The sequence below is a fragment of the Leucopleurus acutus genome, assembly GCF_964270905.1.
Source record: "Leucopleurus acutus genome assembly, chromosome: 11".
Taxonomy (NCBI): Eukaryota; Metazoa; Chordata; class Mammalia; order Artiodactyla; family Delphinidae; genus Leucopleurus; species Leucopleurus acutus.
The window spans coordinates 93,401,691-93,427,473 of NC_139152.1; the positions used below are offsets into that span (position 1 = coordinate 93,401,691).

General features: G+C 58.3%; 1 protein-coding gene across 1 annotated transcript; it reads right to left on the reverse strand.

Annotated features, from left to right (window-relative positions):
* Positions 1–1,651: 1,651 nt before the first annotated feature.
* On the reverse strand, positions 1,652–25,783 carry CARD10 (caspase recruitment domain family member 10; the record flags this gene model as incomplete). Its single annotated transcript, XM_082850983.1, has 20 exons — positions 25,534–25,783; positions 24,540–24,677; positions 22,732–23,057; positions 18,848–19,039; positions 17,731–17,886; positions 16,873–16,998; positions 15,569–15,760; positions 14,262–14,396; positions 13,801–13,916; positions 12,980–13,008; positions 12,407–12,530; positions 6,908–7,067; positions 6,361–6,469; positions 5,656–5,899; positions 5,424–5,493; positions 4,292–4,394; positions 2,923–3,081; positions 2,714–2,829; positions 2,144–2,256; positions 1,652–1,889 (listed from the first exon to the last, which is right to left on the reverse strand). Exons 1-20 carry the CDS (start codon positions 25,766–25,768, stop codon positions 1,652–1,654), a joined length of 3,081 nt encoding a protein of 1,026 aa, XP_082707109.1. The 5' UTR covers positions 25,769–25,783.

The following is a 25,783-nucleotide window of genomic DNA, read 5'->3' on the forward strand; positions in this document are numbered from 1 at the left end:
CCAGGGAGCCCAGAGCCACCCACAGAGACCCACCATCCTGCCACAAAGCAGAGCATGGCATGGCCCAGGAGAATTCCCAAGGGCTGGGAGAATCAGGCAGGCTTTGCGGAGTTGGTGTCTGAGCCTGGCCTCCAATTTAAGCAGCCCCCGACCCCTGGACTTGGACTTCTCAGCCTCATTTCCCACCACTCCCCAGGTGGCCAATCTCAACCCATTTTCTGCCTCTGAGCCTTTGCTCTTGAGGTTCCCTCCACCTAGTACACCCACTCCCCAAAAACCTCCTAGGAGCCTGCCCAAATTCATCACTGCGACTGAGGACAGTCACAGGAGGACCAAGAACATATAGGCATGGAAGTCCAATAGGTGCTTCCTGAAGAAAGGAATCCCACAACGCAAGCACAAGCAGCACCTCCTGCAGTGAGGCCACCTAGATTTCTCCCATTGGAGGTGATCACCCTGTCCAGTGAAGCAGTTTCAGGGACCTGGTAATACACTGAGGGTTTGCACTTAGTCAGCAGCTGGGCCCCTTAGCCTAAGACCACACCCTGCTGGCTTGGCATCCCCACTCCAGGGGACACTCCTTTGATGATCAGACACGAGCAGAGCTGAGCGCAGGGGTGGCCCATCTGTGGGGCCCTCCTCCAGTCACTCCGGGGCAGGTAAGGTGATGCCAGCACAGATGGCAGGCAGCTCCGGGATGAGTCAGGAGCGAAATCTGACCCTCCCCACGGGAGAGCGGGAACCTGAAAGGTGGTATCAACCTGAGCTCGTGGTGGCAACAAGTGCGGGGGATGGAAAGGGGGCCCCGGGCCAGGGATGCAAGCAAGCAAAACGCCACCAGCTTCTATGACAAACTGTTTAATGCTCCATGATGTGCAGCTTCTAAGTGAAAAAGGCCCGTTAAAAATCTACGAGCTGTACATTCTGGTAACGGGGCAGCCGGCCTCCTCCCCGGCCGTCCCTCCGGGAGGCAGGACCGGGTACAGGCACCGTGAGAACATGGTCCTGGGCGTGCTCACCAGGAACACACGCAGGTCAGTGCCCAAGGGTCACGGGGGTGGGGGCATGATATTTACACAGGGGAGAACCACAGACACACGTGTGACAGGAAGACACGAGGGGCACAGGTGACAGTGGACCCGGGAAGCCACAACGCCCCCGTGGAGGTATACGCAAGAGATGTGAGCTGGACGGGTGGGCACCACGCATGACGGGCTCAGGGCTCCTGTGAGCAGAAGAGGCTGTGGAGCCCGGAGACCTCGTGTGCCAGGGGGAGGGGCAGACGCGAGCCGGCCCCATGGGAACTTGGGTGTGCAAACCAGTGCACAGGGGTGAGAACGCAGATGCTCCAAGGTGAGCGACGAGGGAGAGGACACAGACGTGTGCATGAGACCCATGAGATGGGTCCGTGGAGACACGGGGCCACGGGAAGGCCCAGAGCAGCAAGTACAGGGATGGGAGGGAGCTCTGCCCCGGGGGCTCCTCCGGGTGAGAGAGCCCGGAGCCCAGAGCCAAGGGCCCCACGCCGAGCGTCTCAGGGTCTAGGAAGGCTCAGGATGGGGAGGACCCAGCTCCACTGCACACACCAGGGTCCCCGCCGGGGGCCGTTTCTGAAGTGCGTGAGGAACGCACAGGCGTCGGAGGGGACTCCTCAGGCCTCGCTGCTGCTGCCGCAGCCGCTTCTGCCGCTGCCATGCTCCACCCACACGAGGCGGGCCTGCTCCTGCAGGATGCGGCCACGCACCACCTTGGCCAGCTCCTCTGAGTGGCCCCACTCGTGGGCCGCCACCTGCACCCAGGAGCAGGGCAGCCCCCAGAGCACCTGCTCCGAGCCTCGGCATTGCCGCAGCAGCTCTGAGTCCCGCCAGCCCGGCCGGCCCAGCAGACCCCTGCCGAGAGAGAGGAAGGTGGGCGGTGGTCAGAGTGGGGGATAAAGATAGACAGTGAGACAGAGAGAGAGGGACAGAGTAAGACAGGAGAGTCAGAGGGAGAGGATGGACAGCGGGAGACAGAGAGAGAGACAGAAGGCAAGCAAAGAGATGGAGAAGAGGAAGAGATGGAGAGAGAAGGACAGAGACAGAGACACAGGCACCCAAAGAGGGGGAAGCGCTGGGGTCCTTCCCATCCTCCCGGCCCATCTCACCTGACTTCCCGGACGTTCTTGTCAGTCACCTCCACGTGGATGACGATGGGGTAGATCTCGTTCTGGACCAGCTCCCGCACGCCCCGAGCACCCAGCTCCAACAGGCAGTGCTTCTTCTCCGGGGGTCAAGGCTACATTTTACTCTCAGGCCAGAGACCCTAAGCTCCCTGCCCCCTGACTGGGCCCCATAACACAGCCCCCTACAGGGTCCTGCTTCTGCATCCAGGGGGACCTTGGCAACAAGGAAAGAACTGGAGGGGAAGGGCCAAGACCCAGGGAAATAAGTCACTTCCCCCCACTGGACCTCAGCCTCCCTATCTGTAGGATGGAGCTGACCCCGGCAGCCCCAGCTCCCAGGGAAGAGGCAAGTCTGAAGGCAAAGACAAACAGGTGAAATGTACCAGCCAAATTCTCCAGGGTGACCCACATGAGGTCGACTGCCCCAGGCCACCCATCTCACAGGTGAGGAAACAGGCCCACGGAAGGAAAGGGACTTGCCCAGGGTCACTCTGCACTCAGACTCTGCTCTTGGGCCCAGAGGGCACCCCCCGCCCCACCCCAAGCACCTACCTTCCCGACAGACTCCTGGATGGCACGGATCCTGCTGCCCAGCCCAGGGGTGGCAGGTCGGGCCTTGGGGGCTCCGGGCGCTGACGATGTGCACTGTTCCTCCCCAGAGAGGCTTTCTACAGGCAGGGAAAGGTAGGAACGAAGGGCCAGTGGGCCTGGCTGCCCCAGGGTGCCACCCAGCCCTCCCCTCTCCGGGCGTGCAGGCTCACCTGCTGGGCACACTTGAAAGTCCAGCCGGGAACTGGGCAGGTCTAGGAGGTTGCGGATGAGCCTGGGCGCCAGGCACTCAGGCAAGAGCACCACGGGCCGCAGGGCAGAAACCAGCAGGGGCCGTACCAGGCTATAGGGCTTGAGGCTCCGCTCTGGCTCTGGGCAGGGAAGGCAGTGTGAAGAGATGGGGGTGCAGGCAGGGCCCCAGCTCCTCTTTCCTGGGGCAGCCAGTCCCCTTGATACTCTCAAGGCCCCTAACTTCTTTCCCTTCCTAAGCCCTGCTGCTCCTCCTACACACAGCAGAGCTGCCCCCTCCCTCGCTGGGACCTGGGACCCTCGCAGGAGACTCCGCCCCATCCCCTGCCTCACCCTTGTCCCCTACAGGCCATTATCCTCTCAGCAGCTGCAGGGACGCTTTAAAACTGAGGTCAGATCCTGTAACTCCCCTGCTTTCAACGTACCAGTGACTCCCCACAGCTCTCAGGAAGAAAACCACATCCTCCTCGTGGGTGAGCCAGACCTGCCGGGGGCCTGGAGAAGCCGCGAGCCAAGTGCCCCTCACAACAGACTCCATTCCTGCCTCACAGCTCAGCAGCTCTAGTCACAGGGCCTTTGCATGCCCTGGGGTGGCCCAGTTAACTCTCCTTTCAGAGCCCAGGTCATGCTTTCCCAGGTCTCCAGGTAGGCGGGGACCCCTGGGGACCCCTCCCCCTCCCCCTCCCCCGGGGACCCCTCCCCCCTCCCCCCTCCCCTCTCCCCTCTCTCCTCCTCACTGCCACACACATGACAGAGTTATGCACTTGCTGTACTCAGTGTCCTCCAAACACAGTACATGCAGCCATGCCTCTGAGCCTTCACACGAGCTGTGCCTTCTGCCCGGCACAAACTCCTCTTCATCAGTGAAGGCCCCAGTTCAAACAACCTCCCTTCCAGGAAGTCTTCCCTAACCACCCTCTCCTCCTTGCCCCTCAGAATTGCTATTCCCTCATCTGGGCTCCCCCAGCCCCTCTTCCCTTCTCTGGCCCAAGGCCTCACCCTCCTGCCTCCAGAAACTCCCTCTGGGGTCGTCACGGCACCTGCCACCACACACAGGCAAGAAACACAGCTACGCATGCTTTGCAGGATAAGGAGAGGCCCGTGCTCGTGCGTGCCCTAAACTCACCCAGACCCACAGTCACACCTGGACATAGACAGCTCCCTCAACCCTGGTGGCCCATCTACCACCAGGCCCCTGGCATGGGCCCTGCCCCCCACCGGAACCCAGGCCCTTCCAGGCCAAAGGGCCCACCAAGGCCGAGGACACCCAGATGTGCACACTCCTGGGCCCCGTGAGCAGCGCGGGCTGCATCTTCACACCTGTGCACGCACCTGAGCAGGGCTCCAGCAGCAGCTGCTCCGGGGAGTCCCCAGCAGGACTCCCCACATGCTTGGGCTTCACCAGCCGCAGCTGGTCCAGGGCTCGCTTCTTCAGCTGGGGAACGGGTAGGGAAAGAGGGGCACCTGAGAGCTCAGCTCCATCCCACCCTCAGGGAGAGAGGGCCCCGCTGCCACTACTGTCCAGGCTCATGGGTCAGCACAAGAGCCCCCTCCCCACCAGGCTTTCCCCTGCCCCCACCCGGCCCAGCACAGCCCCCAAGGCAGGGAAGGGCAACCATCACTAGGGACCAAGGGAAGCAAGACTGTCAGACCCAGTTAGAGCTAGAGGAGCCTTAGGTCTGCCCCCACTTTAGAGACTGAAAAACCGAGGTCCAGAATAAAACATAAGAGACAAACTCTGGGGTCTCTTCCAATGAATTAGCAATGTGACCTTGGGTAGATAGATTACAGAAACCAATATGGACAGCACTAATTATACCAATAGCTGACAGGTGTTGAAAGCCTACAACGTGACAGACACTAACTAGATCCCACGTGCACGAACCCAAGAGGCAGGCAGCATAATCCCCCCATTTTACAGATGAGGAAACAGAGCCTCAAGGGAGGGTCCCGTGGTTGTCCAAGGTCACAGGCTGAGAAGGAGCAGAGCAGGGATGCAAATCTGGGTGGCCTGGCTCCAGAGCCCAGGCTCTCCACCTTCTCTCTAGCACCGTGGGCTCTTGAGACCGCTTTAGCCTCTCTGAGCCTCACGGAGCCCAGGCGCACGGTGGGGGCCGTCACCCAGCCCAGCCCTGGTCCAGGGATTAGAGAAGGGTGTGACTGTTGCTCCGTTAAGTGCCCACCACGTGCCACACATGCTCCTGGGCAGCGGGCACACTTCCTCGCCTCCCCTTCTCAACTACCCAGACGGGGGCCCTGTTGTTCTCTTTGCTGGACACATCGGAGAGGATCAACCAGTCTGGGTGGAGAGGCAACCAGGAAGCTCACCAGGAAGACGAGCCACCAAGCATGGGGGGGGTCTCCTCCCCCAGCTCCCGGATAATGGAGCCTGTCTGCTCCCTTTTGGGGCCCCCCTCAGTACCCCTTCCCCAGGCCCTCGCCCTGCCCCCCCAGCCCTGCTTACATTACTGCGGGGCCCCCGGTGTCGGCTGGAGGGCAGGCATTTCTCCTGAACTTCTAGGAGCTGCTGGGCTCTGTGTAAGGGGGTCGTGTCACGCGTTTGTAGGGAGAAGGGGAGCCCCTCACCTTCTCTCCTCCAGCCCCCCATTCCTGTCCCAGAGGATGGCGAGGGACTAAAGGAGGGAGAAAGAGTCCCCCATCCCAGTCCCAGCTCCCAGGGCTGCTGGAAGTGTCACCTCTGATAATTGGGCACAGTGCCCCGGTCCAGGTCCCGCAGCGTGAGGGGGTCAACCCGCGTGCAGAACCACTCCTGCCGCCGCTTGTACGCCGGGTCCACCAGCCGCAGGATCTCCTGGGCTTTCACGCACAGGGCATGGGGGTCGGTCCGCTCAGGCAGGGTGAGGTTGGCTCGAATGTAGAAGGGCTCAGCCCCCGGCCTCTTCACCCAGGCGTCTAGGGCCTCATGGAAGGACTGGCAGGCTGGGCATGGACAGGCAGGGGGCAGCAAGGAGGATAAGGAGAGGGGAAAGTCAGGCATCAGCCTCAGAGAGGCCACAAATGTGGCCCTCTCGAGGCCTGAGCGGCCAGGACCCCACCTTCCCCTTCTTAAAGTGAGAGTCCAAGGCCCAGAGAGGGTGGGGGACTGGCCCAAAGCCACCAAGCCCACTCGGGACAGAACCAGGACCCAAACCCAGGTCTCTGGACTCCTATCCAGTGCTCCTTTCACTGTAAGCTGTTTACTGAGGACAAGACAGAGGAAGGGCACAAGGACAACCGGCAAGAAGGCAGGGGTGTGGGAGGGAAGGGAACTGCCAGGGGTCAGGAGGCGGAGCACCCCCCTCTCAGGCCTTGGCTGTCCCACCCACACTATGGACCAGATGAGCCTTCTCTTGGGCCCTCAGTTCTGACCTTCTAGGTCCCTCCCCCCAGGCCAGATTTACCCTTGAAGTCCATCAGAGGGAGTGTGGATGTCTGGTTCCAGGGCAAGGTTCTCTGCTGGGCCTCGCCTTCCAGGACTGCCCGCTCCAAGCCAGCAGCCTCTGCCCTTGGCTGGGAGAAAACCCAGGCAGGGAGGGAACTGAGTTTCCCAGGGCTTCCGGAGACAGCCCTGGGGCTGGAGGACATCGGGTGTGGGGGTGACCATGTCTCAAAATTCAGCTGCCCCCACCTCACAGGGTGGTGCCCAGTCAGACACTGCTCTTGGCAACTGCCCTCCTCACCCAGCCTGTCTCAGTCTGGTCTTTCCCACGTGTAAGGGTGGGGATGTGTCCAGGTTCAGTCAATCTGCCCCACCTCCCAGCCCCTGCCCAATCAGATTTCACTTGATGCTGGCTGAGGCGGGGCAACCAGCCGCTAGTCACTGAGCCCGCCTCAGCTTCGGCCAATCCGTAGAAACTCCGCCCAGTGACCTAGATCCACCAATCAGAGGGTATCCATCCCCAACTAAAGCACTGACCCCGCCCCCAGCTCAGAGGGGCGGGGCCTCACCTCTCTTGGTTCCACCCTGGCCGATCCTGGCCCAGAGAGCACCCTCCGAACGACGGCCCCAGACCAGCTGTCCCCGAGGAACGACAGGCCATCTAGGCCCTTGTCCTGGGGCTCAGGCCCCCCCGGGGGGCTCCAGCCAGACAGTCGGATGGCCAGAGACCTGAGAAGAGAGAAAGGAGATGGGAATTAGCGTTCAGTATTTTGATTCAGTTCAACATTCTTGGAGAACCATAGTGATTCCCCAAGGATGCCATGACTCCCACCTCGGGCCACTGCACCTGCAGGGAATGCCCACCCCCTTCTTCTCTGCCTGGCAAATTCTGCTCATCCTTCAAAGCTCAGGTCAAAAGCGACCTCTCCCTCCCCAACCCCTGCACATGGTGAGGCAGAGCTTCCTGCTGAAGCCCCACGTTTTTGTATTTTCCCATTTGTTGCCTCGCTCAGAAAGAACGCCCTGAGAATAAGCCTGCTGTCATGTTCAGATCCCTACCACCAAACACAGTGTCTGGCACATAGCAGATGACTAATATAAGCTTGTTATGCTCATAGTCTAGGGCGGGAGGTCACCTTTAGATCACAACAGATCAGAGATGGTTACTGCTGGCGGTGGCAGCACACAGGGAAGGGGCTTCCCCAGAGGAAGCAGCAGCTGGGCTACATCCATCATGGTGAAAACTAGAAGCACTTCGGGACCCAACAGAGAGCACACGGCTCCAGGCTGAAGAGCTGGCATGGGCAAAGGTGTGGAGGACAGGATACAGGATACAGTGTGGAAGAACTTAATAACAACAACAATAATAGTAGCAGGAAACCCTGGGTGCTTCCCATGTGCCAGACACCGTGCTAAGCTCCTTGCCCTAATTAACTCCCAGAAAAGGCACGCTGGAGCCAGCCTATGGAGGGCTCGGAATGAAGGCGCCTGGCCTTCCTCTCATGGGCAGTGAGTCACCAAACCCCCATCATGGCAGCGCTCTGCGTGTCCCCGGATGAGAAGTGGTGAGGCCCTGTGGCCAGACTAAGTGACAACTGACCACAAGTCTCCCCATGGGCCCCCACAGTTCTGGGGAAGAAGAGAGACCAGGGTCCATGGGTGTGCCCCAGCTGGAGAGGGGGCCCAGGAAGAACCCAGGCGTTCACTCGCCTCCCCACCCACCCTGGCAGCTGCAGCCACAGGGCCACACTGCCCCCTGCTGCCAGCCCGGGGTGGGCAAGGCTGCAAAGACCTTAACCCAATCAGCACCCATGCAGGGGGGGAACCCTGGCCCTGGGGAGTCCGACTTAGCTCCTGCCCCCTCAGTCCAAACAGAGAGCCAGGCCCCAGGGACTGGGGCTAGACACGGTGCTAGAGGCATCAGGGCTGCCTTTACAGGCTCCTTCAGCCCCGGGACTGTCCTGGCCACATCAGTGTGGCACAGAAAGGCCTCAGCAGAGACAGGAGGCCTGAGGCCAGGCCTGGCTGTGCTGCGCAATGGCCCGATGGCTGAAGCCACACAGTCCAGCTCCAACCCCAGCATTCGCTGTGGCCTAGCTTTGGACAAGTGAGCTGGCCACTTGATTCTGTCCCCGCATCCCTAAAGCAAGAACGATGACGGCACCCGTCTCCCACTGTGGGTGTGAGGGTCCAATATAGAGATAATGCAGGTAGAGGTGGAAATCAGAGGGCTGCAGGGCCTTCCAACTAAATGGGTTGTGAAATTCACTGGGTCATGACCAGCACTGTTTTTTAATGGAATGGAATAGAAAACATAAGCCTGCCTCCCTTCAAGTAAATCCAACTATCTTCCTGTAACCCTTTTGCTTCAGGCACATGTACTGGGTTTCTCACGTGGAGGGCTGTGGTCAGAAGAGTTTGAGAAAAGTGGCATGGAGGGCACCAGCAGGAACTCTGGGGCCAGGCGGCCAGGTTGCTTGCCTCGTTCTCAGCAGTCCCACCTGCATCTACCTACCTCATTGTACAACTCAATGAGTTAAAACATGGGCCATGGGACTTCCCCGGTGGCGCAGTGGTTAAGAATCCGCCCGCCAGTGCAGGGGACACAGGTTCGATCCTTGGTCTGGTCCACATGCCGCGGAACAACTAAGCCCGCGCACCACAACTACTGAGCCTGTGCTCTAGAGCCCGTGAGCCACAACGACTGAGACCGCGAACCACAACTACTGAGACCGTGTGCCTAGAGCCCATGTTCCGCAACAAGAGAAGCCACCACAATGAGAAGCCCGCACACCGCAACAAAGAGTAGCCCCCACTCGTCACAACTAGAGAAAGCCCGTGCACGGCAACAAAGACCCAACGCAGCCAATCAATCAATCAATCAATAAAATAAAATTACTTTAAAAAAAAAAATGGGACGTTGTTGGAACAGTGCCCAGTGAATCTAAGTGCTCAATAATAGATATTCACTGTCATCAGGTGCGATTCAGGACTAGTCACCTCTCTGTGGCCCCATTTCCCCACCCATTTCAAACCCACAGACAACTGACCATCACAGCTTCCCCAGTCGAGGGCCCAGCGGGCAGCCCGCATCCAGGCCCTCCAGGACCGACCTGCTCGCCACCCACCCCTGCCTAAGCACGCCCCCTCCCGTCCCTGTAATTCCAGGATCAGGGCAATTTCTCAGCCACCCCAGGTTTTCAGGCTTTTCTTGCCAATTCCTGCTGCTCTGAGACCCAGCTCAGGCACTGAGACCCAGCTCAGGCATCTCCTCCTTCAGGATGCCCTTGCCCACCTCCCCAAGGGACCAAGTGACTTCTCTGAGCCTCCACAGCCCCAGGCTACTGCCTGGCGGTTCATTGGGGGCAGGGTCCAGGCCAGGTCCCTCAGCCCCAGGCCTCAGCAGACAAGTGGGTTCGGAAGAGAAAAGAATGCGTAGGGGGCAGGGGCTGCCTGCTCCAGCCTCTCAGGACTCCTGGGTCTCAGGCAGCACACTCTGATTGACCCCAACCCTGCCTGTGGGGGGTGGAAAGGATGGGATCCCAGGACACTTCCCCAGTGTCAGGTCAGGAGTTGGGTCACAGGGGAATGGGGCCAAGTCCTTCACTCTGCCAGCCCTGAGCAGTGATGGGCTAAGTGGCCTGGATGAGTGTTGCCCTACCCCAGGGCACTGTGGGAAGATCCCTAGGCAGGCCAGGGACCTTTGAAGTTGACACTTAAGCATGTCACACAGATTGCCTCACTGAATCCTCCCGACAACCCTCAGGAGCCGCCTGTTATTCCCCCCACATTAGAGAAGAGGGAAACTGAGGCCCTGGGGAAGTTATAACTTGACAAAGGTTACACACGTGGTGAGTGGTGGAGTCAGGTGATGACCTATCCAAACCCTCCCTGTGCAGGGTCGGCCAGTGCTGGAGACCCAATGTCTACGTGACAAGCGCGGACAGGGGTGGCCCTGCCCGGGAGACAGCACCCCAGTACTCTCCCAGTGCCCTCCCCATTCAGCACCTCACTTTCACTTTTTCTGCCTGTCCATCCATGTCTCCCATCCTGCCCTGGGAGCCAAGAGGGGCAGGTGAGAGCAGAGGGCTGAAATGCCCAGAGCACAGTGGGCACTCAACACGGGTGCGAGGTTAAAGCAGCTTCGACGGGAGGAAGGGACAACAGAATCCCAGCTCCACCACCAAGTGGCCATGGGACGCATTCCTGACTCTGAGCCTCATTTTCCTCATCTGTATAATGGGGCTTGCAGGGCTACCCTGAGGGTTAAGCCACAACAGCACCAATAATAATAGCTGAGAGCTAGCTTCCCGTCACCGCGAGCCAGGCACTGTACTAAGCGCTCTAGTAGGAGGAGCACCGGAACCCCCAACAATGACCCCAGGGGACAGGCACTATTGTGAACCCATTTTACAGAGCAGGAAACTGAGGCACTGAGAAATTAAATGACTTGCCCAAGGCCCCACAGTAGCGAGTGACAGAGCCTGGACTTCAGCTGGCTCCCAAGTCTGTTCTTCCCCCTGTGCTCTGAGCTGTAACCCTGCCTCCAGCCCAGGACACACGCAAACAGCACTCGCCAGTCCCTTAGGGCGCTGAAGTCCCTGACCTCCCATCGCTCCACCCCTTTCTCTCCCGGTCCACCTCAGTCTTCGTTCTTCCCCCATCTCCCTCCTCCCCAGGAACTTCGTGGGCGGCAGGGGTGGCCCCACGTGATCATGGGGCCCAGGTGGGGGCTGGGCCAGAACCTCCAGCTCCCTCTGCTGCATCCCAGCGCCCCCTGGACAGCAGCCAGGACCCCTGCTGCAGGCCTGAGCGGAGGAAGGGAGGAAGGGCCGAGGCAGGCAGGAAGGGAGGCGCCTCCGCCCCTTCCCCCAGAAGCACGTCCTGCACAGTGAGAAACAATGTCGCACTGGGCCCTGTGCCGGAGGGTGAGAGTGGGGGCAGGGGCCTGGCCAAGCTGCTTCCAGGAGGCAGGAGGCCCCTGGCTCTGCTGTGACCTGCACTCTGGGATCAGTATCCCCCGCATTCCAGCTCTGACACCAGCGCTTCCTATGCCCCCTCCAAAACCCAAATCTGATCAGGTCACTCTGCACCTTGGCCCTGGCACGTCCCAGCTGTGTGACCTCAGGCAAGTCAGTTAACCTCTCTGAGCCTCGGTTTCCTCTTCTACAAAACAGGGGTAATCATAATAACGCCTGCCTCCCAGGACAGAGGGAATGCTGTAAGGCAGCCAGCAGCCGGCCCTGCATTTAGTAATAGCTAAGCTCCCCCAGCCACCACCAGGTCTCCCAGGGTGCAGAAGCCAAAATCCACACTTCCCCATCCTGACTCACAAAGCCTGCCCTAGCCTTTCGCCTTTCCCCTCCCCCACCCTCACGCTCCAGTCACCACCAAACTCCAGGTCCATCCCTGAACAGATTCTGTTCTCTCTTCTTCCACGTCACCCAGCGGCACCCCCATGCCTGCTCCTGAGTTCAAAGGCCACATTCTCAGACCGGCCTCCTCCATCTCCTGCCCTCCTGAGATCACGGACAGTCTTGAGCAGGGAGACCACGCATCCACCGAGACGGACAGAGCACACGGCCTGCAGCACGCTCTGGGCCGAGGCGATGCATGACTTCAGTTGTGGGCCTGGGGCCAGCCCAGCTGCAGGGGCCCCACCCCACCCTCAGCGTGAACTGTGCTGGGAGGCTCAGTCCCGCTGGGAACCCCAAGCCGCGAGGACAGGCAAGCAGCACGAGTAACAGCTACCATCCACCCACCACGCGCCTGGCAAAGTGGGGGGCTCTGCTGCCACGAGTCCTGAACCTCCGAACGCCACCTGTGGAAGACGTCACTGTGGCCCTCTAGCCAGTGAGTAAGCTGAGGCCCAGGGAGGTGAAGGGACCAGCCCAAGTCTCCCAGACGATAAGCGGCGGTGACGGCATATGAATCCGACGTGCGACTCTGTCTAAAGACCTTAATGGTGTGACAGCCGTGAGGCGAAGGCTTCACCCCTGCTCGCCCCTCTCTGGGAACCCGAACTAGCCCCCAGCTCCACACACCCCCACCCCAGGCAGCTGCAGTACCTGTTGAGGAGATCCAGGCCACAGCCTCTGGCCAGAAGGCCCTCCGGCTTTCCCAAAGGCCACACGCTGTCGGAGGACGAGGACGAGGAGAGGCCAGGGGACCAGGGCTTAAGCGTCACACTCCCTGGAGAGGAGGAGTGAGGTTTAGGGGTGCCAGACTGAGCAATGGGGTAGGGCCTGGGGTTGAGCCCCTCAAGCCCTGGGATGGCCCATGGCCCAGAGGCCTGGGGATTTGGCAGGTTGGAGGCCCTTGGAACACGTTGGACTCACGGGGCTCAGGGCTGGGCCCGGGCTGACCAGGGCGACCCTTCAGTTTCCCAGAAGAGGGTGGAGGACAGGCTGGAATTGAGGGGCCCCATAGAGCACAGCCGGGACCAGGAGAGAGGACCAGGGTGGGCTCGGGGTGAGAGGTGGGAAGCAACTCCCCCAGGGCCTCCCAAGCAGAGCCTCCCTGCCCGGCCAGAGGACAGCAAAGCCTCAGGGAGGGGGACGCAGGCCAAGGGCAGAGCAGGCAGCATAGCCCTCAGGTGGGCCCCCAGATGAGCCCTCCCCACGGAGTCCCCAGGCCTTTACCTGTGATGTCCGACATGCTGCTAAAGGACCTGCGCAGAGAGAGGGCGAGAGGGGCCTGCACTGAGCACGGCGCTCCAGTGCCTCCCAAATGTCCTGCAACCCCCAAGCACGTGCAGGCTAGACCCCGGGAGCGATCTCAGGCACAGTGCACTCGTGCCACCCAGTCCCCTAAACACACTGGAGAAGCTAACATCCTGATCTCTGCCCGGCTCTTCCACCTAGAATGCCCTAGCCTGTCCTTTAATGCCACCCCCTCCCGGAAGGCTGCCCTGACTTCTCACACCTCATCTCAGCCTCACTTTCTACCTTCGTCATTCGTGACTCTGGGTTCTGCCTCCCTCCAACACTAGACCATGATCTCCCCATCACACACCTATCATGGCAAGTTCATCCATCGGACCAAGCCCATGACGGGCGACACATGCCAGGAGGCGTCTCCTGCCCTTCGTCTTGCCATCAGTGACACGGCTCAGTTTTTCTGGCCCCCATTTTCTGCTGCTGCTTGAATCTGGGGCCTGACTTTCTTGCTTGAGGTCCCTGACCCCTGGGAACTTCCTCCATGTCTCCTAGCCCTGAACCACCCAGGCTTCCCCCTGGATTAAGGATCTTTGAGGCTTGACCCCCAGTGACTTTCATGTCAAGGTGCTCATCAGGGACTGAGCCCACTCTGCCCTTTGACCTTGTCTTAACCCCTGACCTCATTCATGCCTATGACTCCTGCAACCTGGGTTTCCAGAGCTCCAGCCATTTAAGGGCAGTAAAGGGAGGTGACAGCCTGGACCTGACTCTGGCATCAGGGATCCTGGGAGGAAGCTGTTTACCTCTTAGGGGGTGCGGGATCCTCCTCCCGCTGCCGGCGGAGGATGGAGCCCGCGCTGGGGGGGAAGGGCAGGATGGAGAGCCGGTTGATTTCCTTCTCGCTGTCTGTGGCCTCCTCCTGCAAAGCCACAGCAGGGCCTGATCACCCCCACGGGACCTGCCCACAACTCATCGTACCTAGTTTGTGCCCATTTCACAGATGGGAACTAGGGCCCAGAGCCGAGGGGTAGGCTCTGCAAGGTTATGGGCATGTGAGTGGCTCCCCAGGTCTCCCAGCGCCCAGGCCCAGGCCCAGCACTGAGCTGGCTCTGCGCGCGCTTAAACAAGGCACTTGGCCTTCGTGGGCCTCGATTTCCTCTCGTGTGAAACCGAACTGTCAGCAAACTGAAGAGTACTCTACGTGTCAGTAATTCTACGACGGCCATCCATACCCGCCATGTCCGGGCTAGGGCAGGTGTCTTACCGAGGTGTGGGGCTCAGATCCTCCTGTGACAGCCGCCTCCCCCGCTGTTTCAGAGCCTCCCAGCGGGCAGGGGAACTCGCTCAGGCTCCAGGTGCTGCTGAGATTGGAGCACAGGGAATGGGAAGAGGCGCAGGCCTGGGAGAGGAAGGGGGTGGGGAGAGGTCAGCAGCCCTGGGCCAGGGCCAGCCCCTGCCATTTTCTCAACACCTGCTGGGAACAGGGATGTGGTGGGGAAGGAGGGCTGGATCTCTGCCCTTGTGGAGCTCACACCCTAGTGGAGGAGATAAGCTATAAACAAGCAGATAGATGAAGGAAGTAAGCCTCAGCGGCCAGGAGGGCCAGGCGGGAAGGTAGCCAGGGTGGGGAAGGCACTCAAAGGCCCCACCCAGCCGGGGGCATAAGAGCGCTTTCCAGAGAAAGTGTGGTTGGAACTGAGAACTCAAGGTTAAGGAGGTGTGAAAGTTGGGGCGGATGGTCTAGGCAGATGGAACAGTATGTGCAAAGGCCCTGAGGCAGCACTGTGACACATTCCAGGAATTAAAAGGCTGAGACCGAGAGAACCAGGCTCAGGGGCGGAGGGGCACCCTGTAGGGCCTCTAGGGCACGGTAAGGGGTTTTGCCTTTACCTAAAAGCCACTGAGGATTTTTAAAAGTCAGAAATCACAGATTCACACTTCCTTTGTTCTATTTCTTCAAGCACTAAACTCAACTGATCATCTTTAAGCAAACCCAAGATAGGAAAAGGCAGAGTTCCAGGCAGAGATCTGAGAGCCAGTGTCTGGTTTATAAGGGATCTGGGGGCTCAGCTCCACTGTTGGCTGGCTGTGTGATCTCGGGCAAGCCTCTGACCCTCTCTGGGCCCTGTGCAATGAGGGAACTGGACTAGCTGGTCTCTGAGGGACTTCTAGGGCCCACATTTTGCATTCTAAGATGCTCATAGGCCCTCGGGCAGCCGGGCTTCTCCAAGTATATGCTAAGCCAGGCTTCAAACTATCCTTTGTGCCCCAGGTGCAACTCCAGAAACTCAGAGACTCCCATGCTCCTGTCCTGTTCCCTGATATCCAACCCACAACTACCCGAGCAACATTTTGTCCACCCTGGCCAACAGGGCCCTCCAAGACTGGCATGTTCTTGACCTTGGGTGAGGGCTCCAGCCAAGACCCACGTATTTCCTCCCAGAACCTGCATCTTCCCAGGCCCAGCTGAGGACTCCCAGTGGGTCCCCCCTGTCCCCATCCCCGGCTGAGTTCTCCCACCAGGTCCCACCCTGGCCAAGAGCTCTAGCTTGGGTTCCTGACCCTGCTCACCTTGAGGTAGGGGCCACCCTGGACCCGCTGCAGCTGCACCTCCAGCAGGGCCTTGGCACCCTCCAGGCTGGTGAGCGCAGTCAGCAGCTCATCCCGCTCGGCCTCCAAGCCCCGGACCTGCTTCCGGTACTGGTCCTTCTCGATGAGGCTCTGTGAGTACTGCAGCTGGATCCGGTCTCGGCTCTGGATGGCCTGGTGAGAGAGGGCAGGGAGGGTGTTGGGCCAGCAGCTGAAAGAGCCACATCGGCTCAGCTGTCCTGGCCTCTGACCTCTCAGATGCGGGGGTGGCAACAGGAACAGCAGCTAACGTTTCTTAAGGACTTCCTGGGTGCCAGGCCCTCTGTGTTAAGTATCAGCTCATTTAATCTTCACACTAACTCTCCGACTTAGAGATTCTCACTATTCTCATTTTACAGACATGGACACCAAGCCAGCAGGGACAGAGTTGCAGAGTCCAGGCGCATACCGTTTCCCCAAAACAACTTAGAACTCTTCTGTGGGACCCACTGGGTGCAGGGGTCTTTATTCCCAGCCTTCAGGGTTCAAATCCAGCCCAGTGTACCCGAAGTGCCTTTCCCCACAGTGAAGACCAGGGTCCCTGAGAGCTGGGCCCATGGCCAGGACCTGCTACCCATTGTCTCAGAGGGAGCTGGGGCCAGAGACCCACAGGCTGGGAGCAGGCAGGTGAAGCGCACATTCCTGAGCCCACCCCAGACCACACGAATCAGAATGTCTGGGGACGACGCCTCAAATCTGCGTTTTCACCAGGCCCTCCAGGGGGTCCTGAGGCCCATTCTCACGTGTACACTTCAACTCCTCTAGTGGGATTCAAACGTGGTCCAAGGACAAAACCTCCTGCCCTTCCCGCTGCATGGGGAGCCTCACGCAAGGAGGGCTGCGGGCCCGGAGGAACTGGCCCGAGGTCCTCAGCCTACCCTATGGCCTCAGGAGATGAGGGCTATGGTACCCAGGGCCTGGGAGCCAGAACTTCTGAGGATTTCTTCACCAGCAAATATCTGTAAGTACCTCCCACCTTGCCCTTGAGGCAGGGAGAACAAGGGATTCAGATGCAAAGGCCGCCAGGACCAACTTTCATACCTGTCACAAGAGCCCAGTGAGGCAGGTGTGTTGAGGGGGTGGGCTGGTACATCTCAGGCCCCCTGTCTGTTTCTCCTGGCCTACTTGTCCCCTCCTAAACTGATAAGGGTACTGCTCATCTCTGTCTACAATTCCAGTCCTGTCTGCCTCTCGTCATCTTCCCCTGGACGAAAACCAGGGCCGGGCACACTGCAGGCCGGGCTCACCTGGTCCCGCTCCTTCTCGATCTCCTCCAGCTGGGCCAGGACGGTGGCCATGCGGTGCTTATACAGGTCACAGTCTTTCTGCAGCGTACGGTGCTTCAGCCGCAGGTCCTCCATCTCCTGCAGGTACTGTGGGCAGGCGGAGCGGGGTGGGACACGCCCAGGCCGGACCCCAGGGCTGGGGACAGGGGCAGCTAACCAGCTGGTGTCCAGCAGGTCCAGGGAGAGAGGCCTGAGCCCCAATAATGAGTGCCCACCTCCCCAGCTGGGTGGCCTGGGCCACTGACTGACATCACCTCATTGGGTCTCAGCTGCCTGATCTGTAAAAATGGGGATAACAACCCCGTCCCAGCCAACCTGGGCCTCCCCATTTCAAGTGCAATCTGCCCCCTTACCCCGCTTTACTTGTTCCACAGCACTCATCGCCCTCTGTGACATGAGGTAATGGACTGCGGATTACGTGTATGGCATCCTGTTTGTCTCCCCTGCTAGAATCTGCCCTCCCCAGGAGCAGGGACCTTTGTTCCGTTCACCGATCGATCTCAATACATATTTGAGAGCAAATGAATGCACAGTTCTTGGCACAGGACTTGGCGTACAGCGGATGCTGGGGGAAGGCTGGCTGAAGTAAACTGGTGATACCCTCCCCAGGCGGTTAGCAAGAAGGCAGGTGGGAGGGTGGGAGGGAGGGAGACGCCAGAGGGAAGAGATATGGGGATATATGTATATGTATAACTGATCCACTTTGTTATAAAGCAGAAACTAACACACCATTGTAAAGCAATTATAAAGATGTTAAAAAAGAAGAAGGCAGGTGGGGGCAAGGCAGGTGCGAGGGGAGGGGGGAGATGTGGACACTACCTTGTCCCGCAGCTCCTCGGCCCACTGCAGCTCCCCCTGCACGGTGTGCAGCTTCTGACACAGCTCCTGCCTGCTGTCCTGCGCCTCCCGCCAGTCATGCTCCAGGATGTCTAGGAGGATGCGCTCTGAGCCTGGGGCCCCTGGCCGGCTTGCCTCCTGTGGGGTCAGAGTTCAGGGCTGCCTCAGCCGCTGGCTCAGGGCCCACCCTGAGTGTGGGGTAAGGGGGACAAACAGCCCTCAGCCCTCATCCCCACCCTACTAGCTCTGCCACCTTGGCCAAGGGCCTTGACCTCTCTGGACCTCGGCTTCCCCCTCTGTAGAGTGTGTGTGGCGCCAACAGCCCTGCCCACCCTCCAGGGAGCATCTGGGGGTACAAATGAGGTAAGTGGATGAGGGCGTGCTCAGACAAGTTGGACCAGGACCTTATTCTTCAACAAGAACCAGGCCTGTTCTCTCTTGCTCTGGGCCCTACCTGCCACCCAGGACAGCAGACGGGTAATATTTCCAAGGCCTATTCCCCCCACCCCGACAATGGGTCTTCACAGGGTCTGAGCCTGGCCCAGGGAGGTAGACGGAAGGCTTAAGATCCAGCCCACAGACCCACATCCCAGCCGGCGCGCCCAACCCTGTGAAATACACCAGAGCCCCGGCTCCCTCCCCCACTTCCTACGAGGAGCAGTGGCCAGTTGGTAGGCCCACAGTGCCACTGACCTGCCACAGGACCCTGCGCAAGCTCCGGGGCCACCCAGGGGCCTCAAGCTTTCCAGGGTCAGACTCCTCTACAAAGCCAAGGAAAGCTGAGGCCCTCTCCCCGGAAAAATGCGCACACACAAAATCAGGCACCCAGTTTCAGTGAGTTTAGAGGCTTCCTGCCCCACCCGACCCCACCCCCCATCCCCGCAGACCCCAGACTCAACACCCAGCGCAAGCTGAGCACTGAAGGCCCTCCACTCAGAGCTTAAGACAAGGGGCCAGCCAGGATTCCCTCCAGATCTCAGATCCCCGGATCTAGAATCCTCATTCTCCAGGCCTCAGGGGGACGAGCGAGCAGCAGGAGGGTCGGCCTCCCCCCGCCCCCCAGCACTGCCCCCACTCGCCCCCACCCCCGACCCCGTACCTGCTGCAGGCCCTCCTGCAGCTCCTGCAGCGATGCCACCAGCCGCTGGTTCTCCGCGCGCAGCTCGGAAACCAGGTCCGCGCTGTCAGGCTCTTTCTCCTTCTCCTCGGCCCCAGGGAGCGGCCCCCTGGCCCTGCGCAGCAGTGTGCACTCTTCTTCCAGCCGGCTCACCTTGAGCTTCAGCTGGTCCACCTGGGGCCCAGGACAGGGGTCAGCTCAGGGAGGGAGTACCAGCCAGGCCAGAGAGGAGAGGTCCTGTCCCACATTCCTGGGTGCCTCCCCGATTCCCAGAGAGGCCCAAGCAGGTGTCCTCCCCAGACGTGTCTAGGAAGAAGGGACAGGCTGGACAAATACAATAAGGAAGGAAGGGAGGCAGCAAGGCCAAGCCACCCTCCCAGGGGAATCTGCCTCAAGGACTTGTGGGTGGAGGGGCCATATATAACACGCTCTTCTGTCCCACACTTCTGACACTGTGCACAGGACCAGCATAACGGAGGGGAAGGAGGAGGACCCAGGGGCTGGGCCCAGCTCGGCCTCTAACTCAGTGTGGCCTTGGGCAAGTCACAGCCCCTCTCTGTGCCTCAATCTCCTCATCTCCTTGTGGGGGGAAGAAGGAGGAGGATTCTGAGGGTTTCACCCAGCCCAGGGGCCAGGATGTCCCCCTCTCACCCAGCCTCCCCACTCAACATACACTCATGGAACACATGTGAGTCTCACCCTCCCTTAAAGATATTCCTACCAGAGCCTCCACTTGGGAAGATTATGAGGTTGGTTCACCCCAACATGAATTCCAAGTCCCGGATCCATATTTCAATTGTACCATTTTACCCTCTGTCATCCTGAGCAAGTCACTTACCTCCTCTGAGCCTCAGTTTCCCCATCAGGAAAATAGGCCCATTCAATCCCCCTGCTCCACCACCTGCCTCCCAAAGTCATTGCAGGAATCAAACAAGACAGCAGGTGGACGGAGGCCTTTAAACTATGGAGCTGCTGAGGGTGTGACAGCAGCTATCTTTACAGCTTTAAATAAAATCCTAGGACCCCAACTGTCACCGGTTCAGTGTGGGCAGCCAGAAACTGGCCAAGGGTGCTGGGTGGGCGGCTGGGTGGTGGCCGCCTGGCAGACGGCAGATATGCACGGCCAGTTTGCTGGATTATGAATGCACTCGGCCAGAGTGATTTTCCAAATTCATGCGGGGTCTGGTGTCCAGCAGGTCCAGGTGGCTAGACCTGTGATGGCTAGACAGTGACAAGAGGAGAAGCAGGTGGCAGGCCACAAAATGAAGTCACTGTTGGAAAAAGGGCACAATGACCTCTGGGGCTATACTCAGGCATGCTGACATCTGGTGCCCTAGGAGTGCCCTGGCCTCGCTTGGAAAGGACTTGCAGCCCCACACCCCCAGAGCCTGCATGGCAACCCCCTCCTCCCCCCGCCCACGACACACACACACGCAAGGGTCTGGAGGCTGGGTCAGGCCATTCCACGAATTAACACCCCCACTCCTCCTCCGCAGAAGACTCAGAAAGAAATTCATGACTCTCACATTCCTTTCCCCTCACAAAACACGCTTTGTGAACTGCCAGAGAAAGACAGCTAGTTACAAGGGCAAATGTGGTCACACCCTCTCCAGCAAACCGCAGCCACACACCATGGCCTCCCGCCCAACCCACGGCCAGCAGGCTCCCCCAATGAGCTCAGGGGACGGGGCACCTGGAAGTCTCCACTGAACGCCAAGAAATACGGATGCATTTAATCCTGGTGTACAAACTCACTTAGCACAAAATTATAGCGTTCGTTCCTTTAAGTTTATGTTGCTTAGGAGTAACAGTTCATTACATTTGCACCTTATAAAACACAGTATTAAATCACAGCCACTACACACCCGTCCACAGGGGGAGGGAACCCAAGCTGCCGGGAAAAGCACCATCAGCTGCTCTGTTCATTTCCATCGGCAAAGCCTTTGTTAATTTGTTGCCAAAAAGCTCCAGTAAGTTAAGGCAAATGTAGGGTAGCTACATTTAAAGAAAAGCTTATCTATTAATTGAATTTCATCCCTTACCCTCCATCGCTAAACTGGGAAAAAGCAGCTATTATCTGCCTACTGGCAGATCTCCATACCCCTAGGGCCATACTGTGCGCACCTACAGCTGAACCGCAGACACACAGAGAACCTCCGACACCTCTTCTACATCCCGCTACCCAACCCCAGGAGACTCCAGGCAGCTGCACACGCACACAGGGCATCCCCCACCCCAGTCACAAAGGTGAGACCAACCGTGCAGGCCACAGCCCCTCCCAACACCCAGGGGGGCCGGTGGCCATCGTGCTGTCCTCTCTGAGCAGGCTCTCCCCACCGGCCCCCAGCCCACCCCACCCCACCCCACTCCCAGTAGTGCCCAGAGCAAAGTCAGAAATGCTCAATCTTCGAACCTTGGGAAAGCACTCCAACCAACCTCTCTGTGCCTCAGTTTCCTCATCCATAAATGGAGATAATAACAGAGTTCCCCCCAACCCCCATTCCAGTGGAGTTGCTGGGAAATTAAAGGAGTTGATGGACGGCAAGCCCAGAGGACCATGCCTGCTGCACAGGAGGTGCTGTCTTGCTGTGAGGTCATCTGCATCCATGACCTTGCGCTTCAAGGATGAGGAAGCTGAGGCTAAAGTAGGCCTGGCAGCCTGGGCCCGTCAACCTGTGGCCTCAACACCCCCAGTCAGGACTCATTTCCCCAGACATCAAACCCCCAGCACGCACAGCCGCAGGCTCCAGCGCACCAGTGCACCCGCGCTGACAGCCTCACATGTGCCACCCATCACCCACGGGCACCTGTCATCCCCTGGGGTGCTCCAGCCACAGCTGAGGCTCATGGGGTCAGGGGGCTTCAAATCCCACGGTCAGAATCCCCCCTGTGGAACCTCTCTGGGTATGACTGGGGAGAGCCTACTGTGTGCCGTGGGCATCGTCAGATCCTTGGGACAACTCTCTGCAGCAGTAAAATCCCATGCGAAGTCCCAGTAAGGAACCAGGAAAGAGAGGCTCAGTTTCTCAGCCTGTAAGAGGCATGGCCTCACTCGTTGATGGAAAAGAATTAGGTGAGATTTCACCTGGACAGGAGCAAACAGAACAGCATCATGGGGCGGAGGCCAGCGCTGGAGCCAGGTGGACCTGGTTCAAACCCAGGCTGTGCCATTTCCCAATCTGCAGCCTTGAGCAAATCCCTTTACAATCCTAAACCTGTATCTGTTTCAAAATGAGAACCTGGCACACGGTGCCTTAGTGAGATTACATGACAGGATGCACGTAACCTGTGTGGCATCGAGTAGCACTTAATAATGATATCAATAACAACGGCTAACGATAATCCAGGTTTTGAGCACTGGCTCTGTACCAGGCACTGTACATGTCTTAAATCCTGTGACTTAAACTCAAGGAATCCTCGTAACCCAAGGTTGCTCTGGCTCAGCACTTGCTGACATTTTGGGCTGGACAATTCTGGGTTGTGGAGGGCCGTCCTGTGCAATTCAGATGTTTAGCAGCATCCTGGGCCTCTACCTACTAGATGTCAACAGCACACTCCTGGTCGTGACAACCAAAAATGTTTCCAGACATGGCCAAATGTTTTTTTTTTTTTTTGCGGGAGGGGGGAGGCAAAATCGCTCCCAGTTGAAACCACAGTCATAATTCAATGAAACAAATGCTCCCGTAATAAATCAACACTCCCATGTTACAGATGAGAAAACTGAGGCACAGGGCAGGGAAGGGACTTGCCCACAGTCCAACATGCAACAGATGGTGGCTTTGGGACACCGGCTGTCTTCCATATGACCGTCATTTTTTGCAAAGCTGCCCCTTTCCCACAGCACCCCCCATCTCCCCAGGGCCTACCGCCAGCTGCAAGTCTCGGCTGCGCAGCACGGCCGAGTTCTTCTCCTCACTGAGCTGTGCCAGGCGCATGGCAATCATGTAGTTCTCGTCCTTAAGCCGCAGCAGCTCCAGGCTGCCCGCCTCCCAGTCCTCCCGCAGCCGCTGGCAGCGCTCCTGGGCCTGCTGTTGTTCCCGAAGCCGCTGCTCCAGCCCTGCCCGCTCTTCCTCCAGCACCCGGCCCCGGGCCTGCAGCTGCTGCTCCCGCTGCAGCTGGCTCTTGCGAGCCTCCCTCAGCCGCCGCACCTCTGTCATCAGGAATTGGGTCAGGCCCTCGGGCCCTTCCTCATCTGCCAGGGGCAGGGGAGAGAAAAGACATAAAATAAAATCCAAGGGGATTTTATAAAATTGAAAAGTCAATAAATAAAATCCAAGGGGATGACAGACTGCACAGAAAAACCCAAACCAGAAGAACACTAGAAGGAAAACTGGAACCAATTTTTACAATTTGGGGACAGGGAAAGCCTTCCTAAACAAGGCACAAAATCAAAGAGCTATAAGAGATTTCTAAACCATTACAGATATAAGAAACAAAGTTAAAAGACAAGTAACAGAGTGGGAGAAAATATACCAAATATAACAAATGACTCAGAGCCACAACATATAAAAAGCTCCTACAAATCAATAAGCAAACAACCAAATAAAAATGTGGGCAAAAACTATCAATAGGCAAATCCCAAAACAAAAATGGCTGGTAAACATAGGAAAATACGTCCCAACTCACTAGCAATAATAATAGCAATAATAGTAGTACCACTAACAATTGACTTTATTCTTTGGTCTACATACATATATTAATTTATTTAATCTTCAAAACAACACTTAAGATAGGTACTATTTATTGTACGCATTTTAAAGCCAGAAAAACCAAGGCACAGAAATGTCAAGCCATTTGCCCAAGGTTGACTAACTAGTAAGCTGTGAACATCTCTCAACAAAGTACAAACTTAAAACAACAACATTATTCTTCACATATCTGACTGCATAAAATGTTTTTAAATGATCCCCAGGATGAATGAGGGTACAGCAAAATGGGCACTCATACACTGCTGGAGGGATGTATGCTGATTTAACTTTTAAAATACACATTCTCTAAGAAATTTGACTTCTCAGAACCTCTCCTCCTGAGACACACATTTGCACAAAGATGCACCTAGAAGGATGTTCCCAGCATTGTTTGTAATGGTGCAAACTGGAAACAACCTAGATGTCCATCCACAGGGGATGGGTTAAATGACTGGCACGTCACTAATAAACACTACGCAGTCATTTAAAACAAGTGTAACAGATGTGGAAGAAACACAAACATCAGTTGTTCTGAGAAAAAGTGAAACACAGAGCAAGACATGTAAGATGATTCCCTGCGTGTGTGTCTGTGTGTATAACTGCAAAGAGAAAGGAAACTCGCCACACTGATACCGGCAGAGCAGAGCTGAAGGAAGAAGTAAAGATCTTTCCTATTTACTTTCAAGTCTCCTGGAGTGTTTGAATTTTTTACAGAAGAAACTGTAAACTGGCACATGCCTGACACATCTTTGGGGGAAAGAGCTGCATTAAGTGTGGGCTCTGAACTTAGACTATAACTGCATTAGAATCGCAGTCCCACACTCAGCCTGCTGGGGGGACCTTGGGCAAACCGGTACAGTTCTCTCTGTGCCTCAGTTTCCCTATCTGTTCAACAGCGACAATGGGAGTGCCTCCCTGACAGGGACGGGGTAAGGAACCTCTGCACTGGTGTCCGAGGCGCTGGCACCCACTGCGGACCCACTCACCGAGGATCATGGAGCAGCGCTGGGCAGGTTCTTGGCCCGTGAGCAGCGTGAAGTGCTCGGGGTAGTAGAACTCCAGGGCTTCCAGGAAGGCCTCGTAGCCCCTCTTCCCGCGGCAACGCAAGATGTCCATCAGGCGCCCTGGGAAGTGGGGTGGGGGCGGTGCCCAAGGGTCAAGGTGAGGGCTTCTCCCCGTGCCTAGTTGCTTTCTCCCCCCTTCCCCACACCCCGCCATACTCCAGGGCCCACGTTCCCCAGATTTCTGAACCGGTGACACACACAGGGGCCTGACTCAACACATCAGCGGCGAGAGCCCGTCTGCCACGGCCAGGAAAGCCAGGACCCACCCCCTCCATGGCACCCCAAGCCGCTGCCTGCGGCCCCCACAGATACAGGGCCAGCAAACGCAGCCTGCCTTTTCAATGGCACAGGGAAGCCCCCTCCATCCCCAAACGCAAAGAAAAATATTTCTCTCGTTGACCAACGCCTGAAATTCCACCATTAGACCCTCATCCCTCTGCCAGCTCTGTTCAAAGGCACAACTTATGGGAGAAGGCACCCTCAGAAAGCTGAGACGGGCCTTGAGCACTTGAGGAAAACGCTCCCAGGAGTGTGTAGCACACAGAAGTGGGGGGCGGGGGGGGGGAGCAGAGAGAACAGAAGAGATCAAAGGACACAGGAAAGCTGCCGAATCCACCCGCTGTGATCGGGAGGTCCCAAGCCCAGCCCGCACCGGCAACTACAGCCAGCCCCGTGCTCTAAGGGGGGCCCAGGAAATGGGAGAAAAATCCAGACGCGGTCTAGGCACCGCGGACACGCTGGGTCACGCTGTGGTTCAGGAGGAGGGAGGATGGTGGGCACACCAACCATCCCACTCTACCGATGTGGAGACCGAAGCCCCGGGGATCGGAGCCCTTGGACCGACGGTCCCGAAGAAGGCCCCAGGGAAGGCCGGCACCGCCAGCTCAGGCCCGACCCCGCGCCCCCCACGGCTCACCGGTGCGGTTGACGCGGCACGGGAAGCGGTAGGTGCTCAGCACCTCCTCCTCGTCCTGCTCGTCGATGACCCGGCATTGGCGCAGATACGGTGTGAGCTTGGCCGGGTTGAGGGCGCGCGTCAGCCGGTGCCGGACGCCCTCGATCCGCTCCCACAGCGCGTCCTCCTCCGCCTCGGACCCGGAGCCGGCCCCAGCCTCCTCCTCGGCCTCCCCTGCCTCGGCCCCGCCCGGCATGACCGCGTCTTCGGG